Below are 24,418 nucleotides of genomic sequence, written 5' to 3'. Positions count from 1 at the left end.
TAAGTAAGTAGAAAAATCTGTTCAGGTATTGTGCTGTTCCTCATACAGAGTGCAGACACTTCAGCATTATACCACCCCATCCCGTTGGAGCACATCCAATCACAATGTCCAACACACGAGGAAAGCTTTTCCTACCTATCCTCCTCCTCTGCTCTGTGACCAGGAAACTTTTCTGATGCCATCTTGAGACCTGTCCAAATCCTGATGAAAGGAAGTGAAAGAAAAATCCAACCTGCGATTGCCTATTTAGTATTGGCGTTTGCTGAAAGCAAGCATTGTGACAGCTTTTTGACCTGTCTAATTTGTTTACAAAGCCCGTGTCGGCAAATGAGTGGAAAAAAACCATCTCAGTCCGATATGCTAGGCTTTCTCTCTCTGCTCATGGCAGAGGCATCAAAAGTTTTTTAGACAACGACGAGAACCGCAAACGTTGAAAAGCACAAATTCTGAGGAGGATATTGCTTTATTCTTGCTCCATAATATTCATTCATTCATCCATTCATTATCTGTAAGCGCTTTTCCAGTTCAGGGTCACAGTGGGTCCAGAGCCCACCTGAAATCATTGGGCGCAAGGCGGGAATACACTCTGGAGGGGGCGCCTGTCCTTCACAGGGCAACACAGACACACACACACACACACCCCTACGGACACTTTTGAGTCGCCAATCCACCTACTAACGTGTGTTTTTGGACTGTGGGAGGAAACCCACACGGACACGGGGCTCCATATTATTGGTTGGTAATATTGACTTATTTTTGCTTTTCCTGATCATTTAAGCCCTATTCACAACGAGTACAATTTTTTTGTACAAAAAGAAAAGGATGCAATTTTGAACAAAGTGGAACATTCACACCATGGGGGAGGAGTTGAGGCTCTGCTTCTGTGTCCAGCTGCCATCTTCTTGCTCATCTGGTTGGTCTTCATCCATGAAAAGGACACTCTGATTGGTCATTCTGAATTTTATTTATCCGTAAAATGCAGAAAATAGAACAGGTTTGAAATTTAAAATCCGATCGCCGTCCGTCTGCTTCTGACTACGTGTAAAAGACTCTGATAATATACGTGTGTTTGTTTTCAAAACATGCTCCTTTCATCCATAAAATGTCTCCAAACCCGGGAGACAGCTAACTGCATTACTGGAAGTGCTACAAAACTAAATAACTCGATTTACAAATGAGTTTGTGGTAATTCAAACAGTGAATATAAACTTACAGACAAGTCCAACTCCAGCCACGTACAGCCTTTTTTTTCCACTCCAACACACCATTCCATCATAAAAGACACAGAGCTTCTGATGTAAACAATCAGAGAGAACTGTTTCCCCACAATCGTAACCGTAATCACACAGACCTTCCCTTTAAATGCAGAAGGTTAAAATTCATGGTGTTCATGGAATAGTCTTTAATCATTATGTCCCTTGGCAGGAGAATTAATAACTGTGATTTAATTTATTAAAAGACTGATATAAAATTAGATTGTGGACTGTGAATTCTATTTGAATCTGTTGTTTATGCAGTCATTCTCCATCCATTCTGATTTAAACATGCATAGAAATAAGTAAGACTTAGTAAATATATTTGTATTTTGTGCTACAGTTGGAAATGGGTGTGGGGCTGATCCAGATGAACTTCATCCACCTGCTGAGCTCTGAGGCTGTACAGCTCCTTACCATCCACTGTCTAAACGTTCCTGTGTGGGCAACAGCAGCTTCCAGACCCCCCTCCCCCAACGCAGTGCGCTTTAAAGCTTGGAATGGACAGATGATTCAGAGTGGAGGAGTCATCCAGCCTGAGCTGTTGAAGGACGATTGTTGGGTAATTGCATATTTAAATACCCTTTTTCGTGTCATGTACATGGTCATTACAGACCATGTTGTTGTGTGAAACTGTCAAAAAACATTTTATATTTCCGTTCCGTATATTTACGTTCAAGGCATTGTGATTTTGTTTATACATTTTAGATTCCAAAGAGTCTGTATTGTTTAAAGGACAGAGAATGTATCGAGTGTCCTGTGCTGTGATTGTGTTCCCTCCTAATTATTCCCCAACATTTCAGTTGGCCTTTGTCTGTGAACATCATCTTCGGTTATGCCCTCAAGTCAGAATACCTCACATGTGCATTAGAATTAAGGAATATTTTGTATAAACTGTAATTATCACAGGTATTGATGGCTAAACTCAAGGAATACAAATGTTCACTCTTTTCACTGAGTGCAGACGGGGACAGTAAATCCAATGCCACAAATCCGACTACAGTGGAACCTCTACTTACGAACTTGATCCGTTCCGTGACCTGGTTCATAAGTGGACCTGGTTTCTCGAGTCAATTTTCCCCATTTAAAATAATGGAAAAACAATTAATGCGTTCCAGCTCCCACCCCGAAAGTCACCCTTTTTGCACTGATATATGTTTACAACACTCTCAAATTAGTAAAAAAAAAATACATGTAGCATTATAAAATATAGTAAAAAATAATAAAAGAAATATAAAAAAGAAATACAGTGGTAACAGTAATAAAAAAGGAATAAAAAGGTTTTAAGTGGTTACACATCGCTACTTTGAAGACGTGACGACTGGCTGGAGGAGTAACACAGGCACTGGCTGTATGACGGGAGGTGGGGGGTGGAATAACGGAAAGTAGGAGGGTGAATGTGGGGAGACGAAGCTCACTCAAGTCTGGGCGCACTGGGAGACTCGCCTATTGGGGTCAGTGGCCATTTCCAGCCGCCGGCTCGGTGGAGGCTCTGGTTCGTTTCTAGAGTGATGGTTCGTTGGTGGAGGCAAAAAAATTCAAATGCCCGGTTCGTATCTTGGAAAGTTCATTAGTATAGGCGTTCGTTAGTAGAGGTTCCACTGTATGTATTGTACTTCCCAGGACAGTTATGGAATAAAGAATGTTGAAAACTGCACAACCAAAAAATACGCTTTGAATCACATTGTCCTTTTGAAAAAGTAAACAGTTTACTGTAGTATTTCAGCAGATTTGTTTAGTTGCAGTACAAATACAATGTAAAATGTTGCCTACATGATGTAGCCTTACTTGCGCAGAATATAATGCTAGGTGCCAATCCTCCTTTTCTTAGATGACGGATGGACGGTGGCATCAGACCCAGTTCCAGTTTCGGACACAGGACCCCAACCTGCTGCCCATAGTGGACGTAGTCAACCTGCCCAGCACCAAACCTGGATCTAACTACCACCTAGAGGTGGGGCCTGTGTGTTTCTTATAGAAAACAGAAGAGTAGACTGTGAGTTCCTTTCACGCTGCAGAGAAGGAGATACAGAGAGAAACACAGAGGACTATGGCCCAGATCTCTCTGCTCCACTTGAGACTGCAAACTTGCAAAACATGAGGAAGGGACAGAACAGGACTTCTCATTCCAGAGCCTCTGTGGATAAAATGCTCTTTTTCTCTAAAGGGCTTCTTCTTTTCATCCGTTTTCCTGCCTGACACTTGGAGAACCTGAGCAGTAGACTTATCTCGAACTGTACGAAGAGTTAATTTATTCACACATTCTTTGCAAAGCCCCATCTCCGATTGCAAACAGGCAAAGGAAAGGAAGCTACATATGTATTTGCATTTACAGTTCTTTTGTATCATTTTGTTACACATATGTATTTATACTTGTATGTATATTTTCTGTAAAGTGCAATAGAATATGGAGAGATATTGTTGTATAAAGATGAATCATATATTTGGCTGTTCTAGGGAATCAAGGTTTACTGTCACTTTTCAGGTTTGTTGGCCGAGTCAGGCGAGTGCTCACAAACGCGTCAGGATTCGTATACAATTCCGGAGGTGGATTCAGGCTTGAAAGTGTCATTAAATGTCTACCTCCAAACTCATTTTTATGGTGCTTTAGGAAAATCAGCTTCAAACAAATACATGTCTCCTGTGGTTGAGTTGACTTTGAAAAGCAGGTTTGCTTATGTCCATCAAATGTCTATAAATTAAGTGCCTTTTGTACTTTGAAAGGGAATATTTTTGTATAAACAGAAAAAAGAAAAAACAGTGTCCTTTTATGCAGCCATATGTTCATGAACGTTCTTGTATATGCCTCATCTGTACAAATCCTTGGATTCTACAGCAGTGTCAGCAAACAGTGTTTTATTTTCTCAGGCGTTTGTACAGTCTGAGGGAAAACTAAGCTACAATGTTTTTAATCTTCCTCAGTTAAACAGGCAGTTTCCATTCTGGTGCTACGAAGCATAGCATAGGCCTTGCATATGAAAGAACAAAAATAGCCAGAAATGCAAAGACTCCTGTTAGCAGTTCATTCTGTTGTTCCACAAGCTTTGTCTGACTGCACATATCATTTACCCTTGAAAAATTGTCAATTTTTTCAGTATTATGCAACTGTCAGAGACTCATACAGTCTGTGAGTACAAGTTATTCATTTTTCAGCATCAGGAAAATGGCAGATATCATACACCGAAGCCTTGATAAAAACATATCTGAAATATGTTATTGGAGTCCATCTTTTCTTCTGGAAGGGTTTTCTTACTCTCTAAAAAAGGAGTATGGTTTTTGTAATGGTCATGTATTTGTTAAGGGTTTTCATGGCTGTTATATTCTTAAACAACATTCGGATCTACTTTTGGAAATTAGCTTTTTCTCATTTTTTTTTTCTCTTTTCCTCCTTCCTTATGAGAGTGTATTACAATCAGTCTATTCCTCCCAGAAGTATATGGTGAGAAATGAATAACTTGCTCTTAAAGGTCGTTTTGACTGATGTTATATAAATGAATGGTGGTCTCTGACTTTTGCACACGGTATGGGTTAAGGTGCATGAAGCAGGCATTCAACAAATACACACCTGGCTGTTGCTTTTTCTCCTTGAAAACAAAGGTCCTGAAACTCTTTTACTAACAGCAGCTGATAAACGGCAGCCATGGCCCTAATTAGAAGATCATTTTATGGTATTGAGTTCCATTTTAGTTTCTACTTCTTTTTCTTCGACTGACCAGCTTACAGATACGGCAGCCATTTTGTGGTGCAAATAGTTTTGCGTGAAACTGTCAAGAGCCATCTTATGTTTTCCTAGAGAGGATGTTCAAGGCATTGTATGTGTTTTTGTTTGTACATTTTAGCTTTCAAAGAGAATTTATTTGTACTGTTTATAGGATAATGAGTGTACTGTGCTGTGATTGTGATCCATCCCAATAACAATGTAGTGTGTCTGTGAACGTTCAGCATTTTCTTTGTTTTCAGGTCGGAATACCTCACATTTACATCGGAAATAAGGATTGTTCGTATCTGTCCTCTCCAACATGAATTCCCAATATTTCTTGGCCGTTTCACCTGCTCATTTACCTCTGAATAAACAGTTGGGTGTTCCTCAAGTGTCAGAGCCTTTACGTTGACTGACTGGCTGCTAAAAGTGTTTTTCTTATTATTAATCGGTGCTGTTCAGTTCCTGTGGCTGAGAGAGAGCCCAGTTGCATTCTCCAGACTTATTTTTGTAAAGAGTCAGCAGAGGGCGCTGCTGTATCGTGATCATATTGTGCGCAGTGCAGGTGTTGCTTAAATCTTATGAATTAAAGGGCCCATGCTCTCAACCACCGGCTTTCAAACTCGGTCCTGCAGTACAGCCCCGCCCTTCCCTGCCTGCAGATTTTGTGATGTAATATAATGTGACCTAGTGTAATCAAATCCTCACAGCAGTCATGTCAACTGGCTGCCATTTTATTAATATAATATTGTAAACAGATAGGCCTGCCACAAATCAGATTTCCAGGTTTGTTTCTGCACAGCTTTACAGACCAGCAGTCACAGGACTTCACACGCTGCTGATGGAGTGTGCTAAATCAGTGTGTGGTACCCTATGGCCGTGTTTAGTCTCATCTCCCACAGTATTAGAGATCAAGTGCTTAAAGAAGGCTGGAGAGGTCAGTGCAGTGCTACACTAATCAGGACAGGACTAATTGAGCCTCCTTAGCAGCCTGCAGTGAGATTGATTAACGATGTGTGATCTGAGATTGTGCCAGACAGAACAGCAGCTGTTAAGCTTTTAAAGCCAGACAACGTGGTCAACATGCAGCAGACATTTACAGCAGCATTGCAGTGGAGATCTGATGTTGAGCGTGCTGCTGAACAGAGACAGAGCCAACAGCAGACCAGAAAAGGGTGTTTTTCCACTAAATAATGTCCTTGGCGTTTGTCAGCTTTCTCCTCAATAACTGCTGCTAGGATCAGTTCTACAGTTTTAAATAGTCAACAGTCTAATATACCTGTACACCTCAAAACCCTGACCACATCTTTGTACAAAGATGATTCTTAAAGGACCACCAAAGAAGGATTTAAACCAGAGACATCTCGGTTGAATAATAAGTTGTTTAATATTTTTACATATGACCGTCTCGTGCCTCCTGGAATTCCCGCCCTCAGCGTGTGCACACAGCAGATGAGGTAAAGTAGAAGAAAACACCCATTGTTCCATTAATAAAAAAAGACAATATACATTTATAAATTAGCTAGCAACTGGTGAGGAAAGATCTACAATTTTAGAAAAAGTGTTTTTTTTGTTGTTTTTTTTTAAACAAACAAACGGTGGACGACTACTGACGTGCAGACTGACCTATTAAATGTTTAGAGAAGGTTATCGACCAATAACGGTAGCTCTACAGTCAGACCGTCCAATCAGAAGATTTTAGGCTACTTCACCACGCCCCCTTCTCACTCACGCGAACCAATCGGAGTAGGGGAGGGCGGGACTAGTTCGTGAACGAAACGCTTCTCCAAATTCTATGTAAGCTCTAGAAAAACAAAATCCCGGACGTTTGTGAAAATCCGCCCGGACATTTTTTTTAAGTCTAAAAAAGGACATTTCCAGGTAAAAGAGGACGTCTGGTCACCCTATAGTTGTGGCATGTCTGCATGTTGTAGACGTCACATAGTTGCAGACTCCATTTTGGGACTGGGCTTTGTAACTTTCCATCTTCACGAGGGTAGTTTTGAAGTTTGCTTCTCATTCGTTTTTTTCTGCCCAACTTCCATTTTGATAAGAACACGTTACGAGACCAAATTGTTCGAACCTTCCATTTCACATTAAATGAGAAATCTCATGAAGTTGAAGTTGCCTTATTACACTTATTACATTTTTCATTCCATTTTATACATGAATCTCACCTGCAACATGAAGAGATTAGTTGTTCTGTTCCACTTTAAATATAAGTATTATATCTGTTTTAAATAGTTCAATGTGTAATTGTAAATCTGATTTATACCAATATTACTCATGAATTTTAAGTAAACGCTATTGCTGTCCTGTTTAATCCCCATTCAGCCTCTCATTTACATATTTTAAAATACTGGCATGTGATTGGCTCAAACTCACTCCTGAGGTACAAATCTGAGCTGGTATTTGGCTGGATGAGTATTCTGGACCACGTCAGACATCTTTACAAGTTAATGTCACACATACAGCCTCAGAAAAGTTTTGTACAGCTTTAGTGTGTGTGTGCGGGGTTGAAGGGTTGTGGAGTGCAGACCATCTGTCTGCTTTGCCCCCAGCACTGCAGGATATGAGCGGAATGAACAGAGTCAGTAATGGTAACCAGAGATGCCTGATTATTACAGATTTGCAGCAAATACCCTTTAATGTGTCCTCTATAAAGCCTCGTTTCACATGAGCTTTTTTATGGGCAGCTACAAAATCTAGATGTGTTTATGAGCTGTTAAAATCCACAAAATACAGTTTCATTGGATGTAAATCTATGGGCATTTTTGGAAAATGCAATGTGAGCACAAATTGTAACAGAAGGCTCTCTCTCTCTCTCTCTCTTTTTCACGCGGGTACACACACACACACACACACACACACACAAAGAGGGAGGACAGTACAGGATGTGCTGTGCTGGCCTGTTCTGCTCTCACTGTGGCAGTGTTCCAGTGTAGATTGACATTTACTCCCTCTATAGCAGAATTAGGCTTAATCAGTGCAATTACTAAATAAGTGTTATTTTTCACACACTTGGACACAGCTGGTAAGACAGAGAACCCAGTCAATGAAGCAAATTCATCACCATCATTAGTGCATTTCCTCTGCATTTCAGTGAGGTCCAGGTGAAATTCCTTGGCTCCATGAACCCCAAAAAACTGCATGACTTCCCACTGGTATCTAAACTTTCACTCAATGCACCTAGAATCCTCCCTAGGAAAACACATGCAGCTGAAGCCCATAGGATTCAATAACATTTCAGTACATGTTATATATAGTACATATATATATAGTAGCACAGTAAATAAAGGACCAGGCCTTTCCTATAAAAATATTTTAGATTGATTACACCACATGTTAATGATTTTGCAAATTTCTAGTCTTTTCCCAGCTTCAGGTCGTTTGCAAAGCGTTGCAGGGACCAGGACAAAAAATAAAATTTTAACTCAAGCCTAAATCATAAAGGGACCCAATTAAAAAACTGAGGCAAATTTACTTATACTTTGTCATTTATTTGACACAAAAAAGCCAATATTACAGAATTAATCCCTAATCTATCAATGTTATTTACATGGCTTATAAAACCAATGTGATTTATTTAACACAAAAAATACATATATTATTACAATCCTCAATCAGCCAGACTCTTGACTCCAACTGCCAGTAACTGTTGGTCTGTTCTGTACATCAGTTTGGAGGACAATTATCCCATTCCTTGGTACAAGTCCACTTCAACTCTAGGATGTTGGCTTCAGGTTCTTCCACAACATTTCTCTTAAGGTTGGAACTTTGACTTGGCCATTTTTAAATATTAACTATGTTCTTTAACCATTTCATGTTAGAGCAGCTGTTGTGCCTACTGGCATGTTTTGCTGCAAATTCTTTTTTGAGATTCAGTTCATTGACAGATTTCCTGACATTATAGACAACGCCTTTCTTTCTCCAGACAAAACATATAACCATTTTTCAAAAATTTATAAGTATATATATATATACATACATACTTTTTTCCCCTGTGCAGGGGCTGGGGGTGTTCTCCTGACAGTGTACTCATGAACATTCATATTAGCCAATGTAAGACAGGCCTCCACTCCACTGGCTTAGAACGTACCATGGGTTCCTAGATGTGACCTCACACACTATTACATACCTTTCTTTTGGGGTGAATTTTATTGGTTGATTGGGGGGGGGGGGGGGGGGGGGGGGGGACAGTAGTCTTTAATTTCCTCCATTGCACAGTGTGTGGTGGAGTCCACACTCTTAAAAGATGGGTTGGTAGGCTTATCCCTGTTCTTTAAATTATGTTTTATGTCAAATTTATGCAGGAATATATTTCATTAGACTCATAAAATGCGAGGCACCACTGTACACTCAACAGCCATATGATTAGAAACATTGTAGCATACAACTTCAGTTTGCAGTCTTATCAGTCTCAGTCTCTCTTTACCCATTTATCACTGGAAAGGGGCTGACACAAGTCTGATATTTACTGGGTGGTAGACCTTGTTGTTAAGCAGCTTGTTATCTAATATACTGTAAGGTAGGATACATATCAAAATATCTATAGCAGATATGGTCATTCCCAGCCTTTATTTCTTAGCCCTTCCTTAAATCTCACTTTAAACCCCTCAGTGTCCTCTGCTTTAACATGAGCTCATGGTCAGCACAATAGGAGGCAGTAGAATCGAGTAAAAAGCACTCCACAGCCCTAAGGTTTATTTCCATGCTGCCCGCCTTAAGTAATCATACACTACATCTGCTGTCCACTCCCTCCACACTGCATCAAAATATAAGACCTCACACATGCAGCAGAGCTCATAAATCAACCAAGACCCTGAAGAGGAGCTTTAGTCAGGACACTGAAACACTGTTTCTGCTTCCAAAAGCAATTTAACCACATTACATGAAGATAAGAACAGAACCCAGACTCATTCGCCATGATTCATTCAAACTAAATGGCAGGTGCAAAACTGAGACTGGACATTTAATGGCATGGAATAATCTGGCATCATTTATACAACGTATAGTTATTCCATACACACAGGAAACAGTGACACAACAAACTAGACACAAATCTTGATTCAATGTTCATAAAGTCATAGAAAAATCATACTTTTATCATAAAATGTATTTAGCGGTTTTATTTGAAATACTAATATTCTAGTACTGACTTTTCTAACCTGTGCAGCAGTATGTCACTGATAAGACCAAGCACTGAACATAGTTTCTTAGAAACAAATATCATTGTGGCTTTTGTGTATTTACAGGCATCAACTCTTTAACATATGGTCTTGGTATAAATACAGAATTCTTAAAAAAAAAAAATCAAAATACAAATATACATTCCATATCTGTGGACTTCACAACCAGCAGCATTGTGAAATACCACCTCTGTTCAGCAGTGCACATCACCCATTATTGCTAATAGTAATCCTGATAAGATATTGCTTGATGCGAACCTACTGTAGAAAAGATCTCTTTCCAAAAACCATGTGAATGCAACAATGTCTGCTTTATACATTTTTGTTGGGGTCAGTGTAGTCAAGTTCAACAGAGGTCAAATTGACCCATGTAACGATGGCAAGTAAGATCCCCCCAGAGAATGACCCTCTTGCAAATTGCTCAGTCAGACCTTAAGGCCAGTGTGGAGGGACCATTAAACGTAAAAATCAGGGTAGAAGTCTTGTGGACCCAGGTGAATAAAAACAGGAGTGATGGTCTGTGGAGGACAGACTGCACTGTCGAAATACAGACCACCTACAGAAGAGGAAGGAAGGGAAAGTTAAAAAAAAACAAAAGTTATATGCGGTGTTTCATCCAAGATTATGTTTTAAAAGTAGCCAATCAGAACAAAAGTATTTAAAATATAGCTTAAGAAAGGTATTTATTAAAATTATAAAGGGTAAAGAGATCTTGAAAATGATTGTCTTTAGATTCAAAATAAGCTTTTTGCTACATAAATGTAATAAAAATATAAATGGTTGTATTTACTGCTCCCAAAGAGCTGAATATCAAAGAGGCAGAATCGTAAAAACTGATGAGGACCTCTAGGACACTTATAATGGATCAAGAGTGTAAAGCAGTATGAACTGGGGAGAGCATGTGTGGAGTGGAGAACAGTGAGAAGATGAGAGACTGAGTCTGAGAGTCCGTGTGCTGGGTTTAAGAGTAAAGAATGCAGATGCTGGTCATAAAATAAGAATATCATGAAAAACTTATTCAGTAATTCCATTCAAAAAGTGAAACTTGTATATTATGCTCATTCATTACACACAGACTGATATATTTCAAGTGTTTATTTCTAGAATATTGTGAAAAGGTTCAATATTGAAGACACCTGGTGCCACATACTAATCAGAGAATTAACTCAAAACACCTGTAAAGGCCTTTAAATGGTCTCTCAGTCTATTTCTGTAGGCTACACAGTCATCGGGAACACCGTGGACTTGACAGTTGTCCAAAAGCAGGGCAAGACACAAAAGGTCATTGCTAAAGAGGCTGGCTGTTCACAAAGCTCCAAGCACATTAGAGAGGCGAAGGGAAGGAAAAGTTTGGTAGACAAAGGTGTACCAGCAATAGGGACAAAACTCATTCAAAAATGTGGGGGAGATTCACAAAGACTGGACTGCAGCTGGAGCCAGCGCTTCAAAAACCACCACACACAGACGTATGCAAGACATGGGTTTCAGCGTCGCATTCCTTGTGTCAAGCCACTCTTGAACAAGAGTCAGAAGCGTCTCGCCTGCGCTAAAGACAAAAAGGACTGGACCGCTGCGGAATGGTCCAAAGTTATGTTCTCTGATGAAAGTAAATTTTGCATTTTCTTTGGAAATCAAGGTCCCTGAGTCTGGAGGAAGAGAGGAGAGGAACAGAATCCACATTGTTTGAGATCCAGTGTAAAGTTTCCACAGTCAGTGATGGTTTGTGGTGCCATGTCATCTGCTGGTGTTAGTCCACTGTGTTTTCTGAGGTCCAAGGTCAAAGCAGCCGTCTACCAGATAGTTTTAGAACACTTCATGCTTCCTGCTGCTGACCAACATTATGGGGATGCAGATTTCATTTTCCAACAGGACTTGGCACCTGCACACAGTGCCAAAGCCCTACCATGGTGTCCCGGTTCTTAATTGGCCAGCAAACTCTCCTAACCTTAATCCATAATAAATCTATGGGGTATTGTGAAGAGAAAGATGCAATACGCCAGACCCAACAATGCAGAAGAGCTGAAGGCCACTATCAGAGTAACCTGGGCTCTCATATAACACTTGAGCAGTGCCACAGACTGATCCATGCCACGCCGCATTGCTGCAGTAACTCAGGCAAAAGAAGCACCCGCTAAGTATTGAGTGCTCTACATGCTCCTATTTTCATGTTCATACTTTTCAGTTGGCCAGAATTTCTAAAAATCCTTTTTTGTATTGGCCTTAAATAATATTCTAAATTTGAGATACTGAATTTGGGGTTTTCATTAGTTGTCATTTATAATCATCAAATTAAAAGAACACTTGAAATATCAGTCTGTGTGTAATGAATGAGTATAATATACAGGTTTCACTATTTGAATGGAATTACTGAAATAAATCAACTTTCATGATATTCTAATTTTATGACCAGCACCTGTATATACCAATCTTCTGGACCCCCCTGCCCCACAATTGTTGCAATGCAAGATGTTGCAGCAAAGTCAGTCTGTATTCTCCACATTCAAGACACAATCCTGAGCTCTCCATCTCTATACCACAGCCTTATTAGTGAAAATGAAACTGTACAAAGACTTGAAAAATAAACATTTTATTAATTTTTTGAAGCTGTGCAAATTCCTGACAAAAAAGGGAGAACAAACAACAAAAAATGCAAAAACTTTAAACAAATACCCAGAAAACAAATTAATTTTTTTATATTTTCTAGACTGTCTTTAAAGGGAGTGTTGAGGAGTTACATAAAACAGGAGAAGGGAGGAAAATGAGGGGGACGAGGAGGGATCAGTGGGCGAAAGGGGAACATGCAAGGCACAAATCTACCTCCTACAAAGAAAACAGAAATAAAGCATTATAAAGGTAACATATACAGCACTGAACATGAGCCACAAAAATGAGAGGATGACATTATTTTCCACAATTATTTTTCTTTGTCCGTCTATATGTAAAGCGTCCTTGGGTTTGAGAAAGGCGATGTATAAATTGAACTTATTATTATTACTTCTTTAAGGGGTTATAATATCATGAAGTATGTGATTCATATTCGTTCTTTAAACCAACATTTATTGGTCATCGTTTGTTTTTGGCCCCAGTCACAATTTAAGAAGTTTAATTGACGTGATCTTTGACATCAATTTACACAATTTACTACATATAACTTGTAACTCAATTTGAAATTAGTTGCCTAAAGCTTGCACGTGCCAGATAATCAGCTTGTTCTGGGCTCCATTCCAAATACTTATACCCTACTTCATACCTTGTCTGGGTGCAGGTGCCAGTATTAACACGTGAAGAGCATGGAATCTAGCCATAAACCATACCAATTACAAATTAATAGAAATATGTTTTTAACTTTAATTTGCTCCTCCATATTTAACCCATTCATGGAATTGAACACGCACCCACACGCTAATTGCCATTCTGACTAAGCGGTTATGTTTGACACTGTTGCAGTTGTTGCTTTTCTTTCTTTTTTTTTAAACTTCGGGGACTTTAAGGAAGAACTAAGATTTTATCTCTAAATGAGATAGATTAAAACATTAATTTTAGCTCAGTAAATGGCTGAAAGTCAAGCTATTATAAATAAACTATGAAAGAATGAAAAATAGAACATACGAACTTGTTTGACTTGGGGTTTTCAAACTTTTTTTTTTTTCCCCCCCCAAGCAACCCATATTTTTCCATTATTATTATTTTCCTCTGAAACCCTTTTTTGCCTTATGATTCATCCGAGGGTCAGGACCCAGGATTTGAAAATGCCTGCTCTAAGGGTTGAATGGACTCAGACCTACCGTATGGTGGGGGAACAACTGGGCCACAACCATAAGGAGCATAGCCTGAAAGCAAACACACAAACATATACTTCACATGAGGTGTCATTTTAATCAATTTTGTCCCCAAAATTGAATGATTTCTAATTTTAGCCAATATCCAAATGTCCAAACACACAACGCTAGCATATATTACCTCTGAGATGTGTTAATATAGCCACAGCTTCATTACAAACTACTGCAAACACAAGGTCACTGGACAGCTTAAAATTCTTGGAGGATAAACCTAACTATTTTAAGTAAATACCTGTCTATAACTGTTTTAGAGGCTTTGTTAGTTAACACATGCCTGCACTGGGTGAGGTGATGGAAATGGAGGGCTACCAATAACAATCTCTGGGACTCCCGGCATAGGACAGTGGAGGCATTACCAGCCACCGAGTACCACTGTAACCTTTTTTTTTGCGTGTTATTAGCCATATACCACATGGCCCCAACTTTAATGCCTTAAAAGGAATTTTTTCAGTACAGATGAAATGAAGAACTACCTGGTGTAAAATATGCAGGGGCTGGTGGAAATAGAGGAAGCACTGGTCTGGGCATGGTAACACTTCGTTTCCCTCGATGAAAGCTATTTGTAGTAGCTGAATTTACCTATAAGAGTAATACACAATATAACCTTAAATCTTCAGGAGATTCTTTAGAAAGTATATGCAACACCACTTAGCACTGTGTAATGTGGTATTATAAATTATGTTTAAAACATAATATAAGCACAATGTCTTGATTAACTTCATCTGAAGTAAGAAAATGATGTAAATCTGACTTATTAACTTGAGTTATGATATTACTACTGGATTTTTGCAGGCCTGATGCTGAGTCTTAGGCCAGTTACCTTTGTGTAAGACCTCTTCCTTTTGTTGCTGTTTGTACTGTGCGCGGAAAAGAGTCTTTCTATTGCTGCCAGGGCTGCATTTGCCTTTGCCACCTTTTTATTTGGCCCACATCCTCTGAACCTCAGTCCATCCACTTGCACCTTGCAAACAGCACATTTTTAAAAAAAACAGCGTGATTGGTCCGCATCAAAAAAAATCCTCTCTCTTTAAATAATCACCATAATTTGATCATGAAAAGCAAGGTCAGCCAAAGTCTGACTGCCAAAGGTACATTTACCTTTGGACCATTTACCTTTATGTGTGTTTACTCCTCTGTATTGAGACAGATATGTGGAAACAAATATCAAGATGGTAGGTAATACTCATACCTCAATGACGAAGCGCTGCTGTTGACTTTCTCCATTCTCTGTGATTAAGTCGTATGAAAGCCCTCTCCTCTTTTCATTCAGTTCCATGACTGGGTTTTTGCCATGGGCTGTGAGTACAGGACCCTGACTTTTACCCTGGAAACCAGAAAAATATACAGCATTATTTATGTTTACTTTTAACACCTGGTGATTTGTGCCAACATGTTTGGGAATGGTCTACTAAGGCCGTCCACAAGATTGTAAGAAGTCTTATATACACACTGCAGAAAATACTGGGACAATTTCAGTTAATTAATTCATTCATTCATTATCTGTAAGCACTTATCCAGTTCAGGGTCATGTGGGTCCACAGCCTACCTGGAATCATTGGGCACAAGGCAGGAATACACGCCAGTCCTTCACAGGGCAACACAGACACACACACATTCACTCACACTTCTGAGTCGCCAATCGACCTATCAACGTGTGTTTTTGACTGTGGGAGGAAACCCATGCGGACACAGGGAGAACACACCAACCCCTCACAGACAGTCACCCGGAGCGGGAATCGAACCCACAACCTCCAGGTCCCTGGAGCTATGTGACTGCGACACTACCTGCTGCGCCACCATGTTGACCCCAATTTCAGTTCATCTTTCAGTTAATTTACTATTCAGATTTTCTGGATTTCCTGTCCAGTTTTGATATGGCAGGGGCAATAATTAAATTAGTAGTTGCCCAGAGAATCTAATGAATCTGAAATGAATGGAGTCTATGAGGGAAAGAAACCCAGCATTTTACCTTGGCTGAGGAAGAGCTCTTTGTGTTGTTGTTGATAGAGCTTTTGGAAATAGTCTCCACTTTCCTCTGAATGTCTGACTTGTGCTCAGCAGTCAAAGAGATTACATCAGTACCTTCAAAACAGCAACATGACCATTAGTGTTGACTAGCTATTGAAAAACTAAGATAGGAGAGGGGAAAAAAATTGATGTGCATACAGTTTATCCTCTTGCTTCTAGTTTCTTGCAACGTTTCATCCGCACAAAGCCTCTTCTTAGACATCCCTGCTGAATTCCAAACACAATTTCAAAACCATCTGAAAAAGGCCATGTTAAATAAGTCATAGGCTTAACTCACATGAAAGCACCAACCTACTGCTAATTTCAGTTCCATGGCAGGTTTAGCTGAAGGAAGTGGATCCATCTGGAGGAACCTGTGAATCTGGCGAAAAGCTAGCAGTCGCAATGCATGCTGAGAAGGGAGAGAACTTAAGGGTATTTCACTCTCTTTTATTTTTTTCATTGTCATATATATATATAATATTTGTGAGACAGAGGGAATACTAACCTGTGCAGTGTGGGTAAGAAGCTCAGCCTGATCGTTTGTCATGGCTGATAAAGTGTCTACCTGCTCTTTTTCACATGGATCACGTAAGCCAGGCCCACCTGCAAAGTGAAGAAACTAAAGAACTACAAACAGCAAGTGCAATAATGTTGGGACTGTTTGTATGAAAAAAAAATGTAAAACAAATTCAATTAGTACTGTTACTTGTAACAATAAGATTTTGGGGGAATTAAAGACACCTAGTGATTTAGCTTTGAAATAAAATCATGCAAGTTTTATCCATTATACAATTTGTTAGTTGCACAAACTTATAGGTCTTGTATACGACTGGTGTTGTTATTTTAAAATAGGCATGGGCATTCTTGAAAAAGAGGTCATCTAGATGGCAACAGCTTGATGGAACTCACCTGGCAGCAGAATGCCTGATGAAATGCAACTCAGGACTCTACGGAGCGCTTCGCTGGGCCCCAGTGGCCTGTAACTTGTGGCAACAGATTTCTCACAGATCAATTCCAATGACTGAGGGGAGATGGAATACAAATTTTGCACAAAAACTGAACACGTTCTGATGAATTGAGTCTAACCAGGCAACAAAGCGACAAGCATCCAGTCATTTCCAATGAAAGAACACGATTTGTAGCCTAGGTCTGAAGCTCGGCCAGCTTCTGCTCTGAACACCCCCTGAACCCCACTGCCTAAATAGTCATTGTCGGAAAAAAAAAAAAAAAACCATTGCTTTGTATCTGTCATTTATGATATCATTTTATTTTTCTGCTATTAAACTTTCTTAATGAAGGGACCAGCAGAAATTATTCAAATCTGAAGGTTAATAGGGGTTTTCCCCATGTTCTGAAAGCTTGCCATTTTGGAGATATGCATTTCTGTCTGGCAGAAATAATAAATAAACAATATTACCACTATGAGGTCCAGTCCACACAACTCACCCATCCTTTGAGAGGTTCCCAGGCAGGTCTTTTGTTGCATATGTCCCTGAGGATCCGCAAAACTATAAGACAGGACTTCTTACCACTTATTCTGACCTGTAGAAGTCAAACTATATCTTACCAGCATGATATGGCCAATATGAAGTAAAATACAGTTCCAATATTAGACGTCATGCAGCTCAGAAAGGTGAGGCAAGGAGGAAAGGTGAGTGCCAGAGAAACAGTGTTTATGTCAGTTTGGGCCATTCATAGGTGGGATGAAATTTGTTTGATTTTGCAGCCCAACTGGACAGCACTGGATTGTCAATTTGAAATCAGTTTAAATAGTTCCAGACCGTGAATGGGTTTGAAATTTCTTGTATTTGTCTGTGCCAAAGGCTACAAAAACACATAGTGCAAACAGATGGCCAACCTGGAACCATTTGGCATGTCGCAGAGAGGCCAGAGCAAGGAGGCATCTCTGCTGGTCCAGCAGATCAGACGGATCTTTTGCTTTTGTGTTTTCCACTGGTGAGAAGAACAGAACAGGACAGACACACAGACAACAGATTTGCCATAAGCTTTTCTGTCAGGACACGCTGGCAGAAAAGTGGAATACTACAGTTAGGATCCCACTGATCTGACTGAGTTCAAAGCAAGTCAAGAGATACTATTTCATGCAAGCCAGATAATTGACTGTTAGCAAAATGTGGAAAAAACTGGAATACCGCCACCCTTAAGATTTGTTACAGTGTCCATCAAACTCTCCTCTTAAGTAACATCCTTCATATTTGTGCTACCAGATAAGGATGTTCAGATTTTCCTGTTACTGTTCATTGTTTAAATAAATGTAGATCACCTTAAAGTCAACATAAATGTAACTGTCTGCGTTCCAACTGTGTACTATATACTAATATCATACATTATATTTAAAGTACTAACCTTTAGTACACAAAATATTAATATACACCTTTTCTTACTAACAGGACATGTCAAGGCATGTTTTTTCAAAGACTCAAAAACGTAGTGCTCATTTATAAAATAGTGCACTGTATGTCTAATAGTATTAGTTTTATAATTTGTGAAATGCACTATGTAGGGAGTACAGCACTAACTGGGACAGCCAAGTTTTTCCAGATTTTGAGGAGCAATAATTTGTTGTGTATGTTGTTATACTCACATTTGACAATTTTAGCGATACTTAAACTCTAGTTAGAATTACACTACTGTTTCAGTAATATAATCTAATAAATAAAGATGTAGTAATAACAACAACATGAAGATATGCCTGTGCCATTCTCACAGCAGGTTTGTGCTGAGGAGTTTTTCCTTCATTTGATGACAGATTGAAAATTTAGACACAACTTCAAAAGGTGAGAGGCATGTGAAACGTTATTGCAAACAGTCAATTCTATACAACTTTTGGAAAAGCTTTAGGATGAGCTTTTTAACTCAAGATGCAGATCAGTGATTTCTGCAGTGAGCAGGCCAAATGTGATAACATGGGGAAGGACAAAAAAAAAAAAAGAATAAAAAAAAATACCAGCAAGGTGCCAGAAACCACACTGCAATGTGTAAAACATCCCCACGTGACATTATACCACCAGGTGTTTTCCAGAGTTAAGCAGAGAATTGTGGCCTTTTTTTCTTGTTTTGTTTAATAGCACAATGCTGGTATTTTTGTTATGTTGGTCACGTTTGTCATCTCAGGAAACTCACCTGAGAGAACCAACATTCTTAGCAGCCTGCCTGTTTGATCTCTGAATTACAGTGGAAGGTCATGAAGTTCTATGGCATTTTAACTATGGCCAATGGCCTGTAAATACAACCTTATAGCCATACCACCCACCCAACATTCAAAACACCAAAGCCCTCTGGAACCACACCAAGAAGCAAGAGGATTCAGCATTGCATGTAACTTTTTATACGATTAGGATATTTCAAGCAAGTAGACAGGCAAATCAATGCGAAAATTAACATTTAAAATAAGTCAAATTTCCAGTGTCTCAGCGAAAGAGGAATTAACGAAAGTAAAGGATAAAGTAGATCCCAGATCCCAGGGTTTCCTCTCCAAAGACCAGCTGCTGTGTCAAAGAATGTGAGAATCAGGTGGTACCAGGCAAGGTGCCAAAAAGGCTCTAATCTTGAGGTGACATGATCAGTAGCTGTTTGTATGTTCTTTTTCTGTTTCATAATAAAAAAAGTTTACTGCATGATGAATTCATGATTCAGTGATGATTTCAGTGGGCAATGCGTGGGTCTTTCTGACATCTCAAAAACAAGGCCATTTTGTGACGTGTGGACCTCACCGCTGTTACCTTGGCCTTTCTCTGGCTCCTTGCTTTTCATCTCCATTGAGGTGAGGGTGACCCTGAGAGGCAGATCAGGTCTGCTGCTTTTGAATACCAGAATAGCTGCCTCTGGAATGCATGGCTGCACAGTGTAACAGTCCTCTGTCAGTTTCTGGAAAGAAAGAAAAGATACAGCCACATATAGCACATTTTATATGCCCCTAGGCTCTCAGTAGTAAATATTTCACACCAGCAATATGGACTACACTGGAAAATAAACTGTTCTGAGGGTTGGTTACTTTAGATTCCTAAAACCTTGCTGTGTCGACCAAGTACACGAACTGAGATTAACAAAGATTTTTTTATGTTCTTTTGGCTGCCCGCTATCAGGAAAGATTAATCAAAGCCTCTTATTATCTTTTTCCCTGTTTAAATGAGCTTGCGGTTCAGTAATTAAAGTTGTTTTACTTTAGCTTAAAACAATTCCAGTGCCAAAGTTAATTACATTTTCAGAGCTGTGTCCTCAACACAGACTATGCAAATCTTCACTGGAGCATTTCAGAAATATAGCACATGTGCACAGGCAGCAGATTCAGCCCAGTTTTACAGCCTTTTAATGTGGGAATGCTTAGAATTATAATAACTAACCTTCATCTGCAGTGGCAGGTTGGTGCAAATTGTAAGAAGCAGCTTTTTGGTAGGTTTCTCTCGGCACAGCAAGACCAGCTCCAAGTCCATTATCCCCTTGATCAGGAGGCCTTTAGCTACTGATCCAACACGGGCCACGCCAACCAGCGGCCCAGCACACCTGTGCAATAACAATGAGCACTACGTGAACAACCAGTAGAGCCTGATAATCACCTTAAAGGAGCATTCCATTAAATTCACAGTGTTCCTGCGCAACAAAACCATTGCAATGTAAACAAAGTGTGGCTGCTGTTTTTTGTTCATATCAAACAGGAGGTTAAATGATCAGTTGTTTTACTGAGACCAACCAATTAAAGGAGTGAATTCAGGTGTGCTCAGGCCTGAATGGACGAAAAATCCAGCAGCCACACCGGCCCTATGCAAGATAAGCTTGCCCACCCCTTCCCTAGAAGCTACATTTGAGAAATGAAGCTGAAGACATGAAGACACCTGTCATGAAGGCTAACTGTTATATTTGCATTCACTACACTACCACTATTAATAAGTCTTCATCCACACATTCTGAATGCATTTATATTACTTGAATATTAAAGACTGCACAGGTAATATTAATTTGTGATATGGCTAATGGCCTGTTACTAAAACCTTTACAGCTGCTGTTTACATACATCATGTAATTCTTAGTATTAAAACACAACCTTACTAAAACTTACTTTGAGATGGGTTCTGCAGGGTCTTTATGTGTAACAACACTATTCTTTGTAGAATTAGTTAGCCATTCCGACACCTGCTTTAGCCCTCCCTCCACAACTGACACCAGAGACTGGACCGCCTCCAGCTCTTCAGCTGATGGGTAAATGGCTGAGTGTTTTGCCATCACATAACAGTCATCACTGGACAATGATTCAGGAGGATTCTGGAAGATAGTCCCAAAGCAAGAAACTATATTTTGTCATATTGAAAATGAATATACATAAATATATGCATACTCATGCAAACACAGACACAAATGTGTCCAGTGTAGCTTACGTCAGTAGTCTCCTCCATCGTAGGTTAGATAAAGGTGACCAAGACAATGTCACAGTACAACCGATCAAAAGTCTTCATTTATTGACCATTTACCTCCACTTCAAGTGTTCTTCGTTCAATTTCTTCCAGCAACTGGACTGAAAGAGGAAACTAATAATAACAGGAAAAAAACATTACATCCAAATTCCAAAATGAAGAACTAAAACAACCTAGGATTTATGCTGAATCAAGACTAAGGATAAAGCAGTTATTAGGCATTACTTAGTGAAGAGGAAATAATGACTGAAAAACAGCTTCCTGCTGCTGAGGGTCACCCTGCAAAGCCTGAAATATTCATTCAAAAGTTCGAGCTGTCAAATCGGATTTGGCAGGAGTTTTTCCTGAGGCATATGTATTAACGTCATACACACAGGTTCTGACCTGATGGACTGGTTACCTGAGTAACATTAGAAAGAATATGGCTTACAGTGAAGATTTAAGAGAAAAAAAAAAGAATGATTGTTTGGAAAAAGGAACTGTTTATTTCAAAATTATATCTACTTTCAGAAGCCGTTATTTTTTATTACAATTAAAGTGTTGACACAAATCTAATTCTATAATTCAGAGCATTTTGTATTACAGAGTTCTGGGGGAGATCTCTTTCAACACACTTTCAATGTGAATATGCTTATCCTATAAAAACCCTATGGGAAAACGGAACAATTCTAAAGTTTTGTTTAGCATATTTAATGGAATTAAACATTTGACCAGTAATGTTGCCAATCCTACAAATATGCCATCCTTACATAGGGCATGAGTTAGCGTAATTACCCCAACTTCCGGCCACTTTAATTACAATATTGGAACAATATTAGCTAACTGTAAATAAATAGAAGTACTTTAGTCACTCAAATCAACATTTTTCAGGTGTCAAATGTGTAGATTAATGTCCAAGTCCTGTTTGACTTTGAGAGTATATATGTTTTTATATAAAGACGTTTTTGTTTAAGTAGGTGCCAATACTGCTAAGCTTATTGGCGTCCTTTAACTTCGGCCACCTCCGCTGCTTGTGACAGTCAAACGAGACAGTTGCTACCACATTCAGTGGTTTTGAGAGGTTCACAATGAGATTACGTTTGTCCTGTGTTGGTATCCGTACTCTACATGTAAGGATTACAGTGGCGGTAGGTTTTCCCCTCAGAGAAAAGGAAGCTAACCGGTAAGCTAACTTTTACACTGAGGGAAATATGTCGCGAAATGGAAATGTGTTGTGTTCCACATGCAGTTTTGCACACAAAGATTTACAACACTGTTAGAGATACTTAAATATTGTTTAGATATGTGATTTCTTGCAAGACTGATGTTTAAATGCCCTACTAGGGCTTGATCTTATGTTTTATTTTTTTCGCGATTGGCGAAAGTGAGAGAGAGGCATTGCACCATATACGGCAGTGGCCAGAATTAGGGGGACGGTCGGAAATAGGAGGATAGAATACTGATCCCAATAAACAAGGAACGTCCCTGGACGTTCAAAATAGGTCTAAAAGTAGTCTGTCCGTCAAGGACATATTTTAAACGTCAATGGACGTCCAAAATCCATCTTAATAAGTTAAGTGAGGACCAATTGATAACGTCAGTGGACGTCCAAAAAGTGTTTTATACAAGTAATTTATTTCGGGACCAATTAATAACGTCAATGGACCTCCGAAATACGTCTAATAGTCGTCTTTTCAATGTCTGTGTTTGGACGTCTTTTTCATTTTCAACCTTAAGAAAACTTTGATTAGACGGCAGTCATTACGTTATTTCAACGTTGAATCAACGGCTACTTGTTTACTGGGATAGTTAATAAGAAATGGCTACTCATAAAACGAGTCCGAAAAACAGTAAGAAGGTAAGGTGATACAGTGTCCTAAATTTTGTATGTTGTTCTGGTCTAGTCAGTAAAGTCTAAGGTTATGCTGATTTTGATTACATATCTCAAAATTAAGATGTATATTTTAAATTGTACTGTCGATACTTTTAAAAACTATCATTGACAACTTTCTCTGTATAATTTAAAAAAGTCATTAGAATATTGCAGTGTTAATTATGTTTTAATTACTCTTCAAATTCACTCACATTGATCTGAAACATCAACTCTAAATAATAACCGTTATAAACTGCTCCTCTGCAAAGTATTTACAAATACACATTTCCACCACAGAGGTCGCCATATCCCCAAAGGTTACTCTGTTACTCTTTAACACATTTAACATTCTTAGAATCAAAGATCACATAAAACCTAAAGTATTATAATATTTTGAATTAATACACTCCTGTCGTGTTCACCACAGATGAATACAAACATTTTTTCACGTGAACAAGCGAAGTTTTGCTCTCCTTGAAATTTCTCCTTCAATTTCGTGATTAAAACAAGCCACTTTTTTCCGCATGTACCTGCTATCTCTCTAATTCAGCTCACCCCTGCACTGACTCATTGACTGACTGACGCTCACAAGGCTTGCAGACGCGGAATAAAACGAAGGTAACGTGTCTGTCCGGGTTCACTAAGACGCTGCGTAAAATGGTAAACACTGGCGCTCCGTCCACAGCCACTGCAGCAGCGTTCACTCTCACTGCAATTAGGAGTTGATAAGTGCAGCAGCAGCTCCGAGTAAAGCGCTATCAAACTACACACTGCAGCAGAAGAGCTCAGGCTCATAACTCCTTTAAAGCACTTACCAGTTCAACTCTCAGGAATGGAGGCGAGAAAAACGGCGGGAATATCGCTTTTTATCGAGCCAGGTGTTAACTGTGTCTTTCTCAATGACTAGTCTCTCTCTCTCTCTCTCTCTCTCTCTCTCTCTCTCTCTCTCTCTCTCTCTCTCTCTCTCTCTCTCTCTCTCTCTCTCTCTGCGGCGGGCGCAGGCGTGTTGGAGCAGCAAGTGCTCATCTTGCACCAATACTTCTTTCTGTGTGTTTGTCCTTTTTCTCTAAGCTAAAATATTTTAAGACTAGAATTACAGAGAAAAAAAAAAGATTTATTCTAGTTATGTGCCTTGCACTGATAATA

At 39.3% G+C, this 24,418-nt stretch overlaps 2 protein-coding genes across 8 annotated transcripts in view; one reads left to right on the top strand and one right to left on the bottom strand.

Moving 5' to 3' along the window:
• Window positions 1–5,302, top strand: part of LOC136678345 (collagen alpha-1(XXVII) chain B-like) — an 87,505-nt gene extending 82,203 nt beyond the window's left edge. Inside the window, exons 60-61 of the mRNA XM_066656369.1 lie at window positions 1,597–1,815; window positions 3,085–5,302. Of these exons, the coding sequence (XP_066512466.1) occupies window positions 1,597–1,815; window positions 3,085–3,231 (366 nt within the window). The 3' untranslated portion in view covers window positions 3,232–5,302. The remainder of the gene's footprint in view (window positions 1–1,596; window positions 1,816–3,084) is intronic.
• A 3,172-nt stretch (window positions 5,303–8,474) lies between these two features.
• Window positions 8,475–24,184, bottom strand: LOC136678052 (spermatid perinuclear RNA-binding protein-like). Of its 7 annotated transcripts, none has more exons than XM_066655839.1 (17): window positions 24,088–24,184; window positions 21,385–21,534; window positions 21,069–21,271; window positions 20,356–20,515; window positions 19,726–19,879; window positions 17,850–17,944; window positions 17,438–17,533; window positions 16,901–17,012; window positions 16,497–16,594; window positions 16,301–16,400; window positions 16,148–16,216; window positions 15,951–16,063; window positions 15,171–15,305; window positions 14,802–14,942; window positions 14,455–14,560; window positions 13,928–13,972; window positions 8,475–10,698 (listed from the first exon to the last, which is right to left on the bottom strand). In XM_066655839.1, exons 2-17 carry the CDS (start codon window positions 21,400–21,402, stop codon window positions 10,598–10,600), a joined length of 1,746 nt encoding a protein of 581 aa, XP_066511936.1. In that variant the 5' UTR covers window positions 21,403–21,534; window positions 24,088–24,184; the 3' UTR covers window positions 8,475–10,597. The 7 variants fall into 7 exon arrangements, with proteins under 7 accessions (XP_066511936.1, XP_066511937.1, XP_066511942.1 ...); XM_066655840.1 differs by having other exon boundaries at window positions 16,148–16,213; XM_066655845.1 differs by having other exon boundaries at window positions 16,301–16,370.
• Between the last annotated feature and the right edge of the window lie 234 nt (window positions 24,185–24,418).

This window comes from Hoplias malabaricus, chromosome Y, assembly GCF_029633855.1.
Source record: "Hoplias malabaricus isolate fHopMal1 chromosome Y, fHopMal1.hap1, whole genome shotgun sequence".
In the NCBI taxonomy this organism is placed as follows: domain Eukaryota; kingdom Metazoa; phylum Chordata; class Actinopteri; order Characiformes; family Erythrinidae; genus Hoplias; species Hoplias malabaricus.
This window is presented reverse-complemented; position numbering and strand designations above follow the sequence as displayed.